The sequence below is a fragment of the Penaeus monodon genome, chromosome 1 (genome assembly GCF_015228065.2).
Source record: "Penaeus monodon isolate SGIC_2016 chromosome 1, NSTDA_Pmon_1, whole genome shotgun sequence".
Taxonomy (NCBI): Eukaryota; Metazoa; Arthropoda; class Malacostraca; order Decapoda; family Penaeidae; genus Penaeus; species Penaeus monodon.
The window spans coordinates 57,135,768-57,155,767 of record NC_051386.1 but is presented as its reverse complement, the minus strand read 5'-3'; the positions used below and the strand labels follow the sequence as shown (position 1 = coordinate 57,155,767).

The 20,000-nt window shown below is 36.0% G+C and overlaps 2 protein-coding genes across 3 annotated transcripts in view; one reads left to right on the top strand and one right to left on the bottom strand.

Annotated features, from left to right (window-relative positions):
- The window catches only part of LOC119574695, a gene marked incomplete at its 5' end in the record, with an annotated part of 47,610 nt that extends 37,443 nt beyond the window's left edge, over positions 1-10,167 (top strand). Inside the window, 11 exon segments of the mRNA XM_037922088.1 lie at positions 2,923-3,042; positions 3,262-3,426; positions 3,970-4,154; positions 4,489-4,617; positions 4,868-4,972; positions 5,392-5,542; positions 7,519-7,616; positions 7,722-7,867; positions 8,756-8,906; positions 9,029-9,181; positions 9,349-10,167. Of these exon segments, the coding sequence (XP_037778016.1) occupies positions 2,923-3,042; positions 3,262-3,426; positions 3,970-4,154; positions 4,489-4,617; positions 4,868-4,972; positions 5,392-5,542; positions 7,519-7,616; positions 7,722-7,867; positions 8,756-8,906; positions 9,029-9,181; positions 9,349-9,504 (1,559 nt within the window). The 3' untranslated portion in view covers positions 9,505-10,167.
- Positions 10,168-15,955: 5,788 nt separating this feature from the next.
- Positions 15,956-20,000, bottom strand: part of LOC119574678 — a 14,698-nt gene continuing 10,653 nt past the window's right edge. For both annotated transcript variants that reach the window (XM_037922079.1, XM_037922071.1), the window contains exons 5-8: positions 18,057-18,291; positions 17,655-17,892; positions 17,266-17,462; positions 15,956-16,933 (exon numbers count right to left, since the gene is read on the bottom strand). In XM_037922079.1, coding sequence (XP_037778007.1) covers positions 16,830-16,933; positions 17,266-17,462; positions 17,655-17,892; positions 18,057-18,291 — 774 coding nt within the window. In that variant the 3' untranslated portion in view covers positions 15,956-16,829. The remainder of the gene's footprint in view (positions 16,934-17,265; positions 17,463-17,654; positions 17,893-18,056; positions 18,292-20,000) is intronic.

Here is a 20,000-nt window from a genome sequence, read left to right as displayed (position 1 = left end):
CATACAACAACATACATACATACATACATACATACACACACACACACACACACACACACACACACACACACACACACACACATACATTTATAATATACATACATACATACATACATACAACATACATACATACATACATACATACATACATACATACATACATATATATATATATATATATATATATATATATATGTATATATATATACATATATACATACATACATACATATATAATGTATAACTTGTTAATTTTATGATTAGTATTGAATTGTGTTTTCCTTGCTCCTGTATCTCTTTTTGGTTGTTAATCCAATTTGTTTAAGCAAATTCAAACTTCTCCTTATTGCTAATGGAAGCTCTAGGATCAGATATTGCCATTTCACCCTCACTTTTATTTTGTATTTTTCTCCTTTTCATTTCCCTCCCTTTCTTCTTCTTCTTCTTCTTCTTCTTCTTCTTCTTCTTCTTCTTCTTCTTCTTCTTCTTCTTCTTCTTCTTCTTCTTCTTCTTCTTCTTCTTCTTCTTCTTCTTCTTCTTCTTCTTCTTCTTCTTCTCTTCTTCTTCTTCTTCTTCTTCTTCTTCTTCTTCTTCCTTTTTTATACAGTGAGGCAGAAGTTGAAGTTATCAACAGATATTTTAGAAAATTTCTCTTTTTCTTCTGTTTTGTATTGGAATAAGGGTTGTACTAATCTACCTATTTGTGCTAGTGGTTTTGAGTAATTTCCTGTGGTTTGATGCTTGTTTTGATGTGGTAATTGGATGTGGGTAGTATACTTTGGCAAACTGAAATAGAAATTATTTGTTTTTTAAGACCAGTGATAATGTAAACATGAATTGATTACATTATGCGCTGCTGCATTAACCCACTAATACTGGGGATGGCATGTACATACATGCAATGTGCACAAGTGCTTAGTCACCATGAATCAAATTATTAGCATTATCAAAAAAAAAAGAAGGAAAAACAAACTTGAGGGGCAATCAGGTGAGGTTTTGTGGACATACTAATTGCCTCCTAGGTGGCTGAGTTCTTGTTTAACGATCTGTTTGGAAGGACAATTCACAAAGCAAAACTAGATTTGACAGTGATATCTTGATATTAGATGCAGTAAATTCTTATTTTGGATATAGATACAATCAGATTATCATTAACATCTCCTCAATATAAATGTGCAAGTTTCTGAAAGTAACCTTGTCTTTTATACAGATATCTTCCCTTAGATAGAAATAATATGGCTTAATCCAAACTTAAACTAACAAAGCATCAGAAGTAACATTTTGAATATATATACTTGATATGGTTATATTAAAATAAAAATTATTTTTATTGGACATTAAGAGTGAGTACTCTATAACATTATTACTATTACTTGATTTTAACCTATTGATGCTGAGACTGCACGTACACATCCACATGCCCACAGTGGATATGTGTTGTTAATTTCGTTTATACTTATGCTTCTGAATGACCAAATCACCAAGGAGTCAATTACTAACATACCTGACCAAATCTGTTTACCATATTCCTTGAAATGTGTTTGTTGCTATGATAAGGAGAGTAATAGCAGTGTTGATAGTAATAATAAAAGTTATTGAAAAAAAAAAAAGAAGGTGAGGCCAGGTATAGTTAGTAATGGATGGACTAAGCACTTATGAAGTCATATGTATGTAAGCAAAATTAATAAAACAAACCATAGTTTATAGTACATGCATAAAGTAATTAATTTATAATGTGTAACAGTGTCTAAGCCGAAGAGTAAACAAAATTCTATTTCTAGTAAAAGTAGCTGTAAAATGTAGAAACAAAATTGCCATGTCTTGTTTAAAGAATAATGCAAATTAGAATATGAACACTAACATTTTTATGAAGTTTGGCATTAATGATGGCAGGTTGCTATATTGGTGTTATTGTCAAATATTTTATATTCTGGTAATTGTGTGGTTAGGATTTCATTGTTATTATTGCTGTTACTGTTGATATTTTTATCATGCTATTAACATTTTAATGACTAGAAGCATTTGATTATTGTCGATAATACTAATAAGCAGTCAATATACTATTTTGTGTCATCATTCCTGGATCTTTTATTGTTTTTTAGAACAATTGCCACAGTTATAGTCACTAGCAGTCTTGATAATCATTTTAGAATATATATTTTTTTTAAGGGATCATTGTAACTTGGGGCTTGTAAGCTATATGAGGGCTGGGGCTTATAAGCTATATCAAAATCATAATTGTGTATTTTATACCTTTGTTTCATGACAGGCTGAATAGTTTGATCATCTGAGGACAAATTAAAGTCTGTTGTAGTTAGGGTTATATACCTTTTTATTTTGTACAATATTAAAGAAGTCTTTTTCAAAAATAGCATTACTGTTAATGAAACTGAATTTGATGGATATATAGAAACTGCCTTATTTGTAATTAATGTACAGAGTATATTTCTACTATACATCACAAACAAAGGAAGTCATAAAATTGTATAACAGTTTAATTGAAATTTTGAAAAGTCTTAGAGCTACAGTAGTGGCCACTCTGTGCCATCACTCAAATTTAATGAAAGGCATATCATTCAGTTGACAAATGGGAAACATATAACATACAGTATTTTGAAACAAAATATAGACGTGAATTAGACAACAGAGAAAAACTGCATGATAAAGTAAATGCAAATTATCCTTGTTGATTTATTGAGTGGTGAATAAGATATTGATGTCAGAGTAAGCATATGAAGTTTGTGAAAACTGGTCTGGATGCCTGAATACGGGATTTTATTGTATATTTATATTATGGCCTGGTAGAGAGTTATTTTCTGTGTCCTTGCTACCTTTTAATTATAGCTAGTTTATCAAAAGATATGTTGTTGTCTTCATAGGTAAAATATTGATGGGATTAATTGATATTCATTATTTTTGCAGAGTATGTCTTTGAAGATAACCCAGATAGCAGCAAGTTGGAGGAGCAGATGAGAGGAGACGGACCACCAGTAGTTTTTGCTGTTCACAAGAATCTTACAGTCCTTGTCAAGATGGTAAAACGTAAGTATGTGTTGTGTCTCTGGCATTCTTTGCTGGAGGAAATGGTAAGGATGAATAGTTGTAAATTCTATGATTTTTTAAATTAGTTTTACTTGTATGTAGTGCTTTCGTGTGTTAAAGTTCCTACTTTGTACCATTGACAATCTATAAATATGCTGAATAGGTTTTTAGAGTGAATGAACTTAAGGCAATCATTTATAACCAAATTTATGTTTGCAGTTGAGTGTTGTGTAGGGGTGGAGGTCTGGAACATTGCCACCCGTGGTCTGTGTACGGTGGGTCAGGAGGAGTTGGTTGTGCTTCTGGAAGTGGCTCCTGGAGAGACTCACCCCCCGAGGGACATCTTTGCCTTCTTCCACACTGTCTATCAGCAGGCTAATCAAGGTAAGGAGATGCCGGCCAGGTTTGCTGATGTTTTAGAGGTGCAAGATGATGATGATATTGCCAGTTTTGCTGGTGTTGGAAGTGGAAAAAGTGAGCTAAATTTGTTGATGTTGGAAATATTTACAAGGGTATTAGCAAGGAGGTTTTTTGTAGAATGGGGTGTTAGCATGTCAAAGAATCTTTTGGATTTAATGAATAGTATGCGAACATTTTATATTTGTCTTGTTATTAGATTCCTTTGTGATTTGTCAGGATGTTTTGTTACCAAAGTGCACAATGTTTTATCATTAAAATGCAGACATCATATTGCTGTGATGTTTGTTTTACAAAATAATTGATTAGACTGTTTGAAGTTGTTCATTTGATCTCTCAAAGGCTACATACCATGCAAAATTGCACACCATCAATATGAATATGTTCATTAATTTCTCTAAGAGAAAATGCTTGAGGTGTTAAAAAAAGAAAGAAAAAAAGAAAGGGAATGTTTCATTGCACAATAGTGATAGATATGTTGCAAGAAAGTTTATTTATTCCTTTTTCCAGGGAACTTGGTACCTGAACTAGGACATACCATCTTTACTGAACCAGAAGGATTTTTAGGGTCTCGGGAACACGGTGGTTTCCTGTACATACGGCCCACATTCCAGTGCCTGCGCAACCTAGTGTTGCCACCTTCTCCGTATATATTTGCCGTCCTTATTCAGAAGTGGGAGACACCTTGGGCTAAAGTGAGTAGAAAAAGGAATATGTATATATTTTTTCTTTATGTAAAGTGTGGGGAAAAATTTAGAGGAATTAAAACCACTCTGAATCTTCCCTTAATTTTTTCTATTGAAGAGGAGTTGTTTGATTTTGTTATAAAAGCGAGTATTATTTATGCATAAATTGAGAATGTGAGAAACTCTACAGAAGTTATTATTGGTGTACAGATAGATATCTTAGATTTAAAGATTTACAATTGGGAGCACAAACAGCGAGCTGCTTTTTTTTCTTTATAGAGTGATTGCACTTGATATTTGTTTTTCCATTTATTTTGGGATTTCTCATTACATTCTTTTCCAGCTTTTCCCACTGCGATTGATGCTGCGTATGGGAGCTGAATTTCGATACTATCCTTGTCCTCTTGTGTCAACTCGCAACAGAAAGCCAGTCTTTTGTGAGATTGGACACACAATTATGAATTTGTTAGTGGTAAGTTTATGACCTGTAGATATTTGGTCTCATCACAAGGATATAATTTTATGAATCACTAAAAGTGGCATATAGACTGATGATTCGAAATTCACTTTAAGAGTAGGTTTGCATCTCATATTTTGAGGGGAAAATGTAGCTGAGTTAAGATTAATTTTGCATTAAATTTTCAAGGGAAAAGAACATCGCTTTTTGTGTTTATGGTATTACTATTAGTCCATGTAGATGTAATTCCTGCTTCTCCTTTCAGGATTTCAGAAATTATGCCTACACAGTTCCTGCAATTGAAGGCTTTGTTATCCATATGGAAGACAAGAAGACCAGCCTGCTCTTTCCAAAGAATAGATATGAACAGGTATGGAAGTGGTTATATTTTGTGGATTATTATTGTTGATATTATTTTTCATTTACATGCTTATATATGCATTTTTTTTTCCACATTACACTTGTCACTCCATTTATTTATCTCATCTCATTCCAGTTTGCTTTCCTTCTGAAGTATTATTATTAGTCTCCTCCTCTCCTGCACTAATTTTTTTTTCACAACTTCCATTTCCCTCAACACATCTCATAAGAAAGTATTCTCTCCCTTTTCATCTTCTCCTTTACTTTCCCATCATTCTCCTTTCACTCAGAATGTTCACACTTTCTCTCACTGCCATTCATGTCATTATTTGTCACTTATTCCCCTCCTTGTCTTGTTTTCTGTTAAACTTTCCGTGAATGATGTCTTCCCCTTGGTAGGCTATTAATGGAAACCTTGTCTCTTCTAAGGTGGCCAAAGCTTTAAGTAACAGCAATGACCATGTTCTTGCTCTGGGGGCTAACTTCAGTCCACAAGCAGACTCGCATTTAGTCACTATAGAAAATGATGACGGACACTATTCCACTCAAGCCATCAATATACATAACCGACCACGAAAAGGTTTGTTTGCTGTTCATGTATTTTAGAATATGCTAACTATTTTAGTATGATAAGAAATCTCTTAACCATAAATCATTATCTGTCTCAGCCAGAGTTGTGTGCAGTATAAAGGAAGATTACAGCAGATTCTTTTTTTTGTCTAGTTCACAAACTTACTAAAACTTACTACTTAATTATTCTAATGTAAAAGTATTCTAATTGGAAGAAACGATGTAGTAATTGTGTGAAGAATTGATGTTGAATGTTGATTTACTTGCAAAAAGTATGTATATGAACCTATCCGCTAATTAGTAAAGACTTACTATGATCGCAACCAATTAAACCATGTCGACCCGTTTGGCATCTATTCTTGCCATGCTCTCAATGGACGCCAACCGTTTGGCATGTAATCTTGCCATGGCATCTATGGGCCCCGTAACGTTTGGCACGTATTTTTGCCTTGATGACTGACCATAGACTGACAGTTTATTATTTTTTTCAACCTAATACTTGGCTCTGTTACTAGTCTTATTTGACTGGTTGATAAATATGTGACGTATGTAATTTATGACATATGTAACTGTCGTAATTATTTATGACTTGTAATCTTGTGATTTGTTCACACTAGATTGCATGATTATGATGTACCTTGACCTGACTGGCTGGAAACTAGTAATTGCTTTGATTGGTGCATCAGGTCACATGGCGTGATCTGATTGATTAGTCATGTGAATAAAAGGTCAGTCAAAGGCTCATTCCAGCAGAATGATCGCAGCCATGGAAGGTATGAAGGTATATTCTCTCTACAATCTTGTACTAAAGAAAAAACTAACTTAAAGTGTGACATCACATATCAATACAAGCATTTGAACATCAAAGAACGCTACATTCAATTCTGCTTTCTTCCTTTTCTGTTGAATGAATGATAAAACATGGTGATCTCTTATAGGGAAATGCACTCTTCAGTATCAAATCATTTGCTTGCTGCTCGCTTCATTGAAAGTTTTGAAAAAAAAACACAAAAACGGCTATGTCCATATTTACATCTCGGCAAAAACACACTAACTTTAGGCATAAAGTGTGATGTCATCGATTGTGTAGAGATTGAAGGTTCGTATATCGCTCAATACAAAGGTCGAATGATCCTAAAAAACTAGAAGAAAGTACAGTTGCTAACATTCCTTATATAAAGGAAACTTTCATATATCTTGGATAGTTTCCCTGCAAAATATATATATGTCTTTGCGCGCTCAGAAATCCTTTGCGCGGCCACGGTGGCAACTATTACGTAGCGGCGCTGAGCGCCAGGAAAATCCGGGAATGGTTAAAAATGAAAAACTTTGCATAGTTAAGAGTACCATTTCAAAATTAAAATGAGTGAACTTATCTCATTATGTATTATACAGAGCAAGTAGTGAGAATTTCTGTCATTACTTAAGTTTCATTGAAAGTTCAAATTATTTTTTTTCCATTGTCACCATTTTTGAGTTGAGACCATCTTCGAAGTATTTTGTAAGGAGATCTATTGACAAGAAAGTTCTCTTGTATATAACATGTAAAGTAGAATTTCATGGCTTTACTAAATGGAATAGACCTCTCCATGATGATCAGGATATAAATGACTTAGCACACAAGAAAGCAATGGTGGGGTGTAATAGTGTCCAGGAGTAAAATTCAATCCAGACATGAGAGCCTCATACAAAATGTATTTTAGAGTGAGAGGCTTAAGTGCATATTTTTGGTAGAATAGTTGATGGTAGAATTGATAACTTTAAGAGTTCATGAAATGCATGTAGGAAAGTTTTATTGGAAAAGCATCACAGGTGATTGAGAAAGTGTGTAACATATATTAAAGTATTTCTGTGTAACAGAGGCAGTAGTTGTGACAAGGAAAAAGTGATTGTGTGGATATTCTGAGAACTGTTCAACATGACCAACATAAAACTCAAAAATGATTCATTACAATTTTATTAATTCTATTATTTTTTCTATTTCAGTGACTGGAGCAAGCTTCATTGTGTTTAATGGAGCACTGAAGACCACGTCTGGTCTGTCTGCCAAGTCCTCCATTGTAGAAGATGGTCTGATGGTTCAGGTACTTTCACTTTGATTTTTTCTCTGTTACTGTATCAGCTTTTTTGAAAATACAGTAAGTAGCTTTGTGACCTTGCATTTCATTTCAGAACAATTTTCTCTACAGATACCAGCTGATATGATGACAAAGCTGCGTGAAGCTTTGCGTAATATGAAGAATTTCGATATCCCATGTGGTCCCATCTCAACCAGTATGCCAGATGAGGTCGTGTCCATTGAATGGACTAGTGATGACAAAAACTTCAACGTGGGGTTAGTTTTCAAGTAGATATTTTTAAAGTTTCATTTAATTTTTCGAAGTATATTTTATATTTCCCTTGCATTCAGGTGAATTGTGTTATGAATTTGCTAGAATATTGGTCTTTATCTGTACAGTTATCCTCTGCTTATTCTCCTCCTGGAATATGCTTGTATGCTATACCCACATCATTAACCCATTGCCGACGGGTGGCATGTACGTACATGCCATGGCATGGCGGGACCATCTGCCGGGGGCACGTACGCACATGCCATAGAGTATGCATGGACATGCCATGAGTTTTTTTTTTTGTTACAATCACGGCAAAAGATTATTTTTTTGCCAGTGAAAGTGTGATTAAGTCGGTTCTAACACTTTCTCATTTTTACCATGCAACAAACAAAAAAAATGCAACAAACCGACAATTTCAACTCCATGATGCCACACACTGCTTATTTTATTCGGACTATAGACCGAATAATGATCAACTATGGAGTCTATATAACAACAAAAATACCCTTCAGTCTCGATTTATCAGGAAGTTTGGCAAGTAGAGACTGTTAAAAATAATGAAAATTGAAAATACAACATATCTTCGTAGTATTACGAAGAAACGGCATGGGATGCTGGTATTTGGCATGAGTGGTCGTGCATGCTCGGGCGACGATATAAGCCCCCGGCAGCGAGGCCCCGGCCTCTATGAATGCTACCCGTCAATTATGGGTTAAGACACATTGTGGACTGGTAATAACATCTTCATTACTGTTTTCCCTTTTTTTTTTTTTTTTTTTTTTGCCTTTCCTTCTGAATGATATATTTTTTAAAAGATGATGTCATGTTTTCGAATAGATATATTCACAAGGATTAAGTGTATCTATTTTTTTTTTCTTTTTTTTTTCAAGAAGTAAAGGAATTGTTAATCCCCTCTACAGCATCAAGAGCCCAGTGGATGAGAAACAGATGGATGGCATCCCTTCTGTTAAGATTCATTCGGGCACAGACTACGTTAGTAATGCTCACTTGATAAGATGGACAGAAGTTTTTATCATGCAGGTAAGACCCATCTTTTCTCATGGCTATAGATTTGTGTGATTGATTTATATTTCAGACACATACATGTAACTATTAAAGCTTTGTTATTATCATATTTTAAAGTATTGGCAATATATTTACAGGGTGAAACCAACAACAGTAGTGATGTTAATTTGAGTCGTCTCTCAGAAGTCTTAGCAAGAGCCTTTTGTGTGGCATTAACACCACACCTGTCAGATTTGTATTTAAATGGACACTCGCGCCTTGGATTACGGGCCACAGTACATCAAGACAATGTAGGTATTTTGCTTTACAGATGTACTGTGTGGTGTACTGATGTCTTGTACTCATGCTTGTTTTCAAATAGTTTCTGACTCCTCTTAATCTTGTTATAAAGTTTTGGATTGATATTGATCAGGGAAGCAAGTATAAAGAAGAGCTTATTTTGCCCGTGTCATTTCAGGTTGGCTATGAAGCAGGAAGCAGCGGGAACAGATTGCCAGCTGCGTGTATGAATGACCTTGACATGGAGCTGATTCCTGTAATCCACAGAGCTGCAGCCAATATTACAGACCAACCCATTATACTGGAGCTTGTATTCCACATTATGGAGCAGTAGTATCCACCCAAGCACTTTCTGTTAAGGAGGAAGGAAACATGCACTGAAATAAGTAATGTAAAGTACTTATTGCAGCCTTAGTGGCTAGAGTAGATATTGCAGCAGGTCAGGCATTGGTATTTGCATTCTATATAGTACTGTTGGTCAAAGTGAAGAAGTGCAGACATTTCATATTTGAATTTGCTGTAATAGTTCACCGTATGTATGATCACATATCTATTTATTTGTATGATTTTTATTTTGAATATTACTGATGTGAATTTTCATATTTCTCTTTATTTTATTATTTATTACATATATCCATAATTATTTGCATTAGCACTGGGATCAGTGTTGACATGAGCATCATTGTAATGGTTATTATCTCAACTACTGATGATATTAGTAACTTAGAAGTGTGCACCTGTGAGACATATCAGGCAAAAAGGGTGCGGTTCTCTAAAATGTAATTTGTGGCAGTCACATTTAAGGTCTCTATTAATTTTCATTCTTGCCTGTGTTGTCTAGAATATTCCCCTAATTTCCATACTTTTTAATGTTTTGATGAGCCTAATCAGAAATTAGATTAGAAAAAAAGATTCATCCAAAATGTACTTTTATATTCTCTAAATTTATGTCTTAAAATTCTGTCAAGAATTATGTCAATAAAGCATATGAATGTAATTTTAAAATATTATTTACTTAAACAACAACTGGTATCAACAAGAGAAACCCAAAAATATATTTAATACTGACATATAATACATTCAATTCAGAAATGAAGAAATTTGAGCAACATTACAGGACCCAATTTTGTGATGAAATATCTTCAGTCACACTATTGTCCAGTTTTGAGAACTTGATTGTGGCAGTAGGATATGGCATAGATTTATTTTACCTATTAATAGCCCACAGATAAAGCCCTTTTCCATTTGCTTAATCCATCCCAAATCCACAGAAGGGAAAAGTACCAAATTTGGTAATATCACCCTTGTTGCTTGAAAAGTCTCATAATAAAGTGTATTTTAGCAAGATTCTCCTTTCAAGCTGAGGTTAACCTGAAGTTGCATTCACATCGCAGCATTTGCGAGAGAAGATTTATGGGATTGAACTCCATGAGGTGTGAAGGCCATTGCATAGCTCTACAAAGTGAACTATGCTGAAAAGTAGAAACAGATGTAGAATCCTTTGAGAATTAGCCAATATTTTTGCTTTATTTTCACTGACTATCAGGCAGAACATTAAGATCATTACTAACAGAAGCTTGCTGATATTTAACTGGCAGATCTTATCTCTATTGCACTGTTAGGAGGTCTTTAGTTATTTTTGTTTATGCCTGACATCACAGTCTGCCTTAACCCTGCTCCCAAGATTATGTGAAATCTTAGCACAGGAGTCAGTTAGTTGCAAAGGTAATGACTTAAAAGCATCAACTAGAATGCTCAAGAACCACTGGTGAACTCGCTACCATCTTGAAAAGTGACTCTCGCAAAAATGCATCAGTAGAACAAAACATAGAGCAAATTTGGCTAGTAACCTAACAGCTGCTGTTTGGAAAAGCCAATGGGTAGATTCTAGTTTTTTGGTCTCTTATGACCTTTCCTGCCTTCCTATCTTCATCCTTTCATACTTCCCAAAGCATAGTACTATTTTTTGTCATTAAATCTTTACAAAAGATTCATTTATAAATCATGATTCATTATTAAGATAAATGTTAATAAGTTTGTTCCAGTCACCATTACGTCATATATTTATGCACAGAAGAATTGGTTGTATAGATTCGATAGTTATAGGGGTTTTGTTTTTTAACAAGTAAATGGAAAATGAAAAGGGTTTGTAATAACAGTGAAATTAGCTATAATTATTTTCTTAGATAATTGTAAAGGTAATTTGATAACTTTATGGTGCTGACCAATCAATTAGATTTACAGCACTGAAACATTTTGTAGATATTAGTTATAAATCTCCTAAATCATACTTGCTGTAGTTATCTTCATAAATATCCTTTTTTCAAAATCACACATATTGCTATTGAGAATTGTATAAACTGTATAGTTCAGTATAATATTAAATGAAATATGATTAGATATTTTGATTATATGTTAGTATACATCAATTATTTATACATTGGTCGAGATAAGCACACACACACACACACACACACACACACACACACACACACACACACACAACACACACACACACACACACACACACACACACACACACACACATACACACACACACACACAACACACACACACATCACACACACAACATACAAAAACAAAACAACACACACAATCATAACACACAATACACACAAACAACATACAGTAAAACAACACATACACACACACACACAGAGTTATTTTGTAGGGCCAAAAATGTTACTAGATATGTAAATGTGAATGAAATTGATGGTAATTTTCTAGTGATGAGAATAATGTGAAAATGTTTATTGAATGATATTGTACTATTGTGTTGAATGTAAGGGAATGGGTCATGATTTTGCCACTAAGGAAGTTTGATAATTATGAAGACACTTTGTCTGATAGTGAAAGAGCTGTTATGGCTTTTAGAAAAAATAGAAAAGAGAAAAAAAATACATTCTCTCTCTCTCTCTCTCTCTCTCTCTCTCTCTTCTCTCTCTATTTCTCTCCTCTTTCTCTTTCTCTCTCTCTCTCTCTCTCTCTCTTCTCTCTCTTCTCTCTCTCTCCTCTCTTTCTCTCTCTCTCCTCTCTTTCTCTCTCTCTCTTTCTCTCTTCTCTCTCTCTCTCTCTCTCCTTCTCTCTCTCTCTCTCTCTCTCTCTCTCTCTCTCTCTCTCTCTCTCTCTCTTTCTCTCTCTCTCTCTCTTGCTCTCTTTTATTCTCTTTTCCATCCCTTCCCTTTTCTCTCTTCCTGATCTCCATCTTGGATTACTTCTCTTTATCTTTCTCTAATGTAGTTTTGTAAATTAATGAGTGGGTTCACAAACTGCTTATGAATCTACTTTTTATAGTTATTTTTCAACCAGTAATTGACTATTGTATGTACGACTACATTTGTTTTTAGCTACTCAATTAGAAATGGTACCATATGTCCTTAATTTCTCATAAGCATTTTACTTATTATATATATATATATATATATAGTATATTGATAGAACCTAATATACTATGTTGAAGCATTATTTATGATTACCTATGTAATCAGAAGGGATCTTATGATGTCAGGGAAGCCTTGTAATTAAAAAAGACTCAGTTACTTACAAGTAGAAGAACATTTAAGACAACAATAGATAAATGAGGAAAGATTTTTACTTGTGCAATTATATAGTTTTTTGTTTTTCCTTTTCTTTCATTTTCTGATTATTTAGCTTATCACTTTGAATACTAGAATTCTTGGACATTTTGATGTGTGGAGAGAACCCTTATTTTAAAATATGTATAATGTGTTTTATATTTATTTCCCCCCCCTATGTTAAAATGGAATGTTCTCACCAGCTAGATATCATAATGGGTACAAAACTCTGCAGCCATTCATTTACCTTCATGCGCATTATTGAGTACTTTTTTCCGAACTTTCAGCTCCTTGTTGATTATTAGTAGTAAATATGCAGCAAATTATGATACAGATGGTATATTTCTTTTTTTAAAACTTAATAGGTTACTTAGTTCTCATCCATAAAAGAGTGACTTAAGTACCATCAGTAGAGGGTAATTTTTTCTGTACATTCAGTAATCTCTTATTACTGAAACAATGAGGGTATTCTTTTTTTTTGGATATTGCCTTTGAAAAGTACCACTCTACTGTTGTGTTGCAGCCTTTTCAGATTGGTATAAGAAATATATAATTTTTAGATTTATAGTATTGGAAAGTAATTCTCACCGAATTCAAACATAGCCCCAGTTTCCACTAATTGTTTACATCTAGACTGAACTTGCTCTGAGAGGGTTGTTATTGAGCTGCCTCAAGTACAGGACGCTGTGTCAGGGAGCCAACCTGTCTTATCATTTTAATGTCAAACATTACAACTCTTTTGCCAATTGGGGAGAGATTATATTATTGTAAATGGTAATTTGCAACGCTAACTGTATGGGTAGATATGTTATAAAGAGTGATTGTTTATTAATTATGAAATAATGATTCAAATTTAAGATTACATGTAGATATCCATATAAATAGCATAAATTGTGATTATAATAAAAATGTATACATGATACCTATAAAGTTGTTTTAATTCCCACAAGGAACTATGCAATAGGAGAGTCACTGAAAGCCAACAAAACATTTTGCATTTATATAATGAGGTACTGCATATAAATTACACAAATTTATTAATACACAAACAGGATATGCTTCATATCTTTGGCCAGCACATGAATTCTGGAAAAATGAAAGTGCTGTGAAGGTTGAGGGGTGATATGGCCAAAATGATTAACTATTGTTTCTTAGTAACATTTAAAATCTTTTAGGGAAAACACAATAATAATTTTAAACACAAGTACATGATATTTCAATAACTATTTTGATACAGACAGTTGGTTATCTTTGGTTGCTGTCAACTTAAAAGTGTCATTTTGGCGAGTCACTCCCCAGTGCATTAATTATATTCATAATGACAGCAAAACACGGATAACAAAAAAAAGCATGGCTTACACATACATTTTCTCCTTCATTCTTTCTTTTTTCTCTGTCAATGCCTGAATTCAATAATTAACCCTACAAGCATTTTTGACAGGCAACCTACGTTTTACCTTTATATACCTGTCCAGGTTATTATTAGATTTCCTTAATATCTAAACCAAGTCCCCATTTGTCATTCTGAAATCTGAAACTTCAAGCTTGTAAGGGCATCATGCATGTTTTTTCATTAGACCAATCGATCTCTCACAATCACACAATATTTTGTAATTGTGACATAGTTGTATTGTGCCCAGTCCCATTGCTATATTTTATTCTCAGGCAATGTAAAAGCAGTAGCACTTGCATTATGGTTCAGAATGTGTGGCTGGTTAAACCATGTTTATTGCAACAAATTTAGAAAAGGTATGAATGAGAACGAATTTCTTGACAGTGCAGTAAATGTATTTGAACCATTTCGATTATATATTTTTATATAGATGTATTTTTTACGAAGTTATAATCGAAATTGGTCAGATACACCCCTTGTACTGTGAAGATATCAATTCTCATTTCATACCTTTTCTATATTGGGTCGGGATCTGGGACATCCTGGACATTAGCCCCAGCAAAACTCTTAAAGTCAGCCCCCCCCCCCCCAACACTTTTTTTTTTTTTTTATAAATTACAACAATATAGATCCAGCTATAGCTTAAAATTACCCAAAGAATTGCCATTTTTTCTAAATTTCTGTTCCCTTCACTCGCCAACACACCCTTGCCATCCCCTAGAAAAAGCTGAAATGATGCCCCTGGTCTGGTTACAGGAGCACCAGAGAATTTAAGTTGATTTGAAGCATATTAACTTCTTTTTTTAAACTTTCCAATGTCTGTTCCTTACTCTGGACTTTCATATTTTGATCTGGAGCTTCTAAACTTTCAGCTGTTTATTTTATTATTTGGTCTGAAACTTGTAGACTTTTCGACGTTCATTTCATCTTTTGATCTGGAGCTTCAAATTTCTGACGCTTATTTCATTTTCTGATCTGAAGCTGCGAGACTGTCTGTTGTCCATTTCTAATCTGATGCTTTGGAGTTTTTGATTTTCCTTTCTCCTTTTGCTCTGAAGCTTCAGGACTGTTTAACATCTATTCCATCGTTTGATCAGATCTTACATCTTTATCGTCAATTGTATTGCAGAAGTGCACTTAAAGATTCAGATAACGGCATGGTAGAACAGGAAGTGAGTATTTGAAACAACATCCGACGTCAGATTGGTGTATGTTACGATGAAGTTTAGCTTTAGTTTGAATTAAATACATATACTTTGTAGCTGCAAAATTGCCTTTGAAAGAGAGAGAGAGAGAGAGAGAGAGAGAGAGAGAGAGAGAGAGAGAGAGAGAGAGAGAGGAGAGAGAAGGAGAGAGAGAGAGAGAGAGAGAGAGAGAGAGAGAGAGAGAGAGAGAGAGAGAGAGGAGAGAAGAGAGAGAGAGAGAGAGAGACGTGAACAAGGCGTGGAAAGTACGTAGAAATAAGACCAAGCTTTATTTTCGCAGCACGTTCAGTATCAATGAGTATTATGACATCACTTTTGAATTCAGTATTGAATATCTCACACACACACACACACACACACACACACACACACACACACACACACACACACACACACACACACACACACACACACACACAATTAATTTGGGTTGTAAAATGCTAAAAGAAGTAGGTGTTTCTGATGACTCATCACAGTAAAAGGTCAATATTCCTATGATTAAAGTTATTTACAGTGAACAAGTGGAAATGAGAGCGAAATGAAGAGCTCACGCATTCATTCTTTCCAAATATAGTAAAACCAAACAAATTGCATATACAGTAAAATCAGAGTTGTATTTTATTTTGACTAAACATCTACAATTATCACTGAACATTTTGACACTGATGTACAGAACCAAGGATTAACCATCATACTTCAGAACACTAAGCAGACTAAAGGTTACACAAAGGCATGGAATATAACAGAGCACAGGACTTGTATCCTGTGGGAGGGACGACGACCCTGACCCTGACAAGAAGAGGCTCTTCCACTTTCGTCCTCCCCTTCACCCCGCGAAGAAATAATTCATCTGGCGTTCGGTCGCCGACTTACAACTGTGTGGGAGGATACATGCAGGCAAGTGCACGATAACCACCCACAGTTGAGGCATGCTTATCTTATCCCATTTATGTATTTGTAGTGAATCTTGCGGCGTTATTGTAGTGAATGAGTGAATGAGTGAGTGAGTGAGTGAGTGAGTGAGTGAGTGTGTGTGTGTGTGTGTGTGTGTGTGTGTGTGTGTGTGTGTGTGTGTGTGTGTGTGTGTGTGTGTGTGTGTGTGTGTGTGTGTGTGTGTGTGTGTGTGTGTGTAATCCTGACCCAACCAGTCTAGGTCAAGGTCTGGCCAGCGGAGTTCAGAGGTTCAACTTTAAGTGTTGATTCAGGAACGTCTTTTCAGCCTAAAGGAGGCACAGCGAATATCTTCAGTGTAAAAAGATAACAGTCATATAAAATGATATTCGTACAGAACCCTGACGTGTACAGCAAATAGACCCGCGGGAGATTAACAATTTACAACCCGAAGGAACTTTGTAAAGGTGAAAAGTAGTCTGCCCGCACACTGATTCGGGTGAAGGGCCGAAGCAGGCCTCGAGATTCGTCGGAATTCAGCCCGAGGGAGAGAAGCTGTTGGAGGAAGGGAGAGTTAGTTGGACCATTTGAAGACGAGAGGAAGCGTGACGAGCGGGTCGGCGGATCGGGGATTCTTCATCCACAGCGTCCACGTCTTCTCCTCTAAGTCGAACACACCTGTGAGATTGATTATAGCAAGTTAGAACAATCCCTGATATATTGTGGTGGGTGAATTAAACATTTTAGTGGCTTAGTGCCGTTTAATGTAATGGAATCCAGAAATATAATTTAATAACATTTTCTTCCGTTCCTTCTGCGAGATGATATGATCTTTACACCTTATATTTCTGACACCACTATTTATACTTATTACCGTTACAAATACCATCTGTAACAATGCTATTAGAAGGCTGCTACGATCAGAAATTCTATGAAAGACGTTCGGACTTCAGACATATAGCTAGCCTTCTCAAATCTTACTGAACTGAAGCTTAACCTGTGACACATACCGAGCGTGACGGTCTTAACGAAGTCAGGATCCCCGCCCTCCCTGAAGAAGGGATAGGTGGCGTCCTCGGTGTCGGAGAGCAGGGCCAGCAAAGCGGCGCGTGTTGTGGGTGGGCAGCAGCTATGGGCGCGGGTGTGTCGGTGGTTGCTACTCTCCATACAAAGCCCCTCGTCTTCAGGCACCTCCAGGCGAAGATACCTGACGAAGGGAGAGGGGAGTTAAGGGTACGAAACGCATGTCCAAGAGGTGTAGGCTAATAATTCGCGTCCAGAGAGTATCCGAATCTGAAGAGAGAGAGAGAGAGAGAGAGAGAGAGAGAGAGAGAGAGAGAGAGAGAGAGAGAGAGAGAGAGAGAGAGAAAGAAAAGAAAAGGGAAGAAAAGATGCTCACTTGTTCGTATGTAGCAGATGCTCCCCTGGGCTTATGGTGAGGATAGACATGGGGCTCTCGTCGCTTTCTTCTGCAGGTCCCACTTCGGCATTATGGAAGAGGTGGTCGCCTTCTTGCCTCGTGAAACTCATGTTGACACTGAAGCCGTCGGCAGAACCCGTCCCTCGGTCGCGCAGAATTTGCTGAGCTTGCATCATCGTCTCGGCAGCCAGGAGAGCTCGACACAAGAAATGGCGGGCTGGTGGGCGAGTTATTACAGGCGGGGAAAGTGAATAGACTTCGATGCATCAACTACTACCGTGTGAAAAAATACAGATCTATTGCCAAGACATCTTGTAAAGCACCTTAAGAAGAAAAAAGAAAGAAAGAAAGAAAAAAAAAAGAAAACGGAACTCCACTCACGTGTTTTTCCCGCCAAAACCTTCTTGGGGCTGATGACGTTAATGGAATAAACGAGACCGTGGTGATTGTATCCCATACAGAAGCCCGGGAGATGCCCTGCGTAACAGAGCGCCGTGAAGCCCTCCGTCTTCGTGCCGTTCTTGCCCTGCGGTTCCTCCTCATGGATGTGGGCGCTCACCAAGTAGGCGTGGTTTAGGGTCTCCGGAAGGGCGTCTTCCGTGTGGCCGAGAAGGACCTGCGGAGGAAGGCAGGTTGGTAGAATGCGATGATTAGTTACTGCAACTGCAACTCGTTATCGAATGATTTGCTTGCAACTAGTAATTGAAGTAAATATTGGTATGGGTAATATGGTATACAAATTTATCAATATTTGTATCTGTCTTCACGACAGACACAAGTTTGACACTGACATATCCAAACCCAGTGTTCGAAGCAAATAAAATATATACCAATAAATAGGGGCTGAATATTAATGCAAGCAACCAATGTGATTTCACATGTGCTAAACTGTGTAGAGTATCAGCAATATTGCGATCCACATCCAACGTTGACATTATTGCACAAAACCCTAAAATAAGTAATTCTAAACACACAAAAAAGTAAACAACTCATATCTATCATAATGATACCTCTTATCACGATGCAAAACAGAAGAAAAATTACATTTCTTAAAACATCTAAAGACACTTTCAACTTTTGATTTTAATATGAAAAGTAATAAGGAAAAATATCTGATTTTAGAAAAGCGAGTCGCGAAACCTAGAAAAAAAAATGTAGGCATTCATCGGCGTTCATGTTAGGAATTAGATCAATTAAGCTTGTACAATTATTTTCTTTCGCACTTAATGTAGATATATAGGAGGGCGGATGAGGTTTGAGAAAGGGGTCGTGAGTGTAAAGAGGTTGGGAACCACTGATCTGCAACTTAGTCTTAACACCGGAATGGATGCCCAAGATTAAGAGAGAGACCGAGGAAAACTAAATCATATATTGCAGATTTTATGTGACTTGAAATGGCAAGAGAGTGTGTGAGTGACTGTGTGTGTGTGCGTGTTTGTGTGTGTGTGTGTGTGTGAGCATGTGTGTGTGTGTGTGTGTGTGTGTGTGTGTGTGTGTGTGTGTGTGTGTGTGTGTGTGTGTGTGTAGAGAGAGAGAGAGAGAGAGAGAGAGAGAGAGAGAGAGAGAGAGAGAGAGAGAGAGAGAGAGAGAGAGAGAGAGAGAGAGAGAGAGAGAGAAAGAAAAAGAAACAGAAACAGGAAAAGAAACAGAAACAGGAAAAGAAAAAGAAAAAGAAAAAGAAAAAGAAAAAGAAAAAAAAAAAAAAAAAAAAGAATGAGAGAGAGAAGAGAAAGGGGAGGGAGTGGGGGAGGGGTATGTGTGTTTATTTGCGTGTTTTTTTTAAATGTAAGCATGGTACTTCTCACATAAACACAATTTTACCTATACTGCATATAAATCTTCATGATCATCAAAATCCCCAATTAACCATTACCATTGTCATCACTATTTTCACTACCATTATTTTACTATTTTTTCTTATTGTTTTTTTACCATTGCTATCAGTATCGAGATCATTATTATCATTATTATTAATGTAAACTACTGACGCTTCTGTACGTAAGCGCCACGTAAGCTTGACGTAAATAGTAATAAGGGCCGAGAAGACCAATAGGTTCCGCATAATCACATAGCACTATTCAAGCCGCCAAAGGCAGGATCAGACTTTCTACTACACGATAAACCTCAACCGGGTACCTCTAATCTATTGGCACCATTGCATTGTCATCAGTACTTCCCAAACAACTCACTAAAACCTGAGATAATTTTTCAGAGTATCCTACGTACTTCGAAATAATGCAAGTATACAACTGGTGCTAATAAGTGTGACTCGTGATGTCACACAAGCCGGAGTTGACCCGCGCTCGTCCCCACCCTGTGAGAACT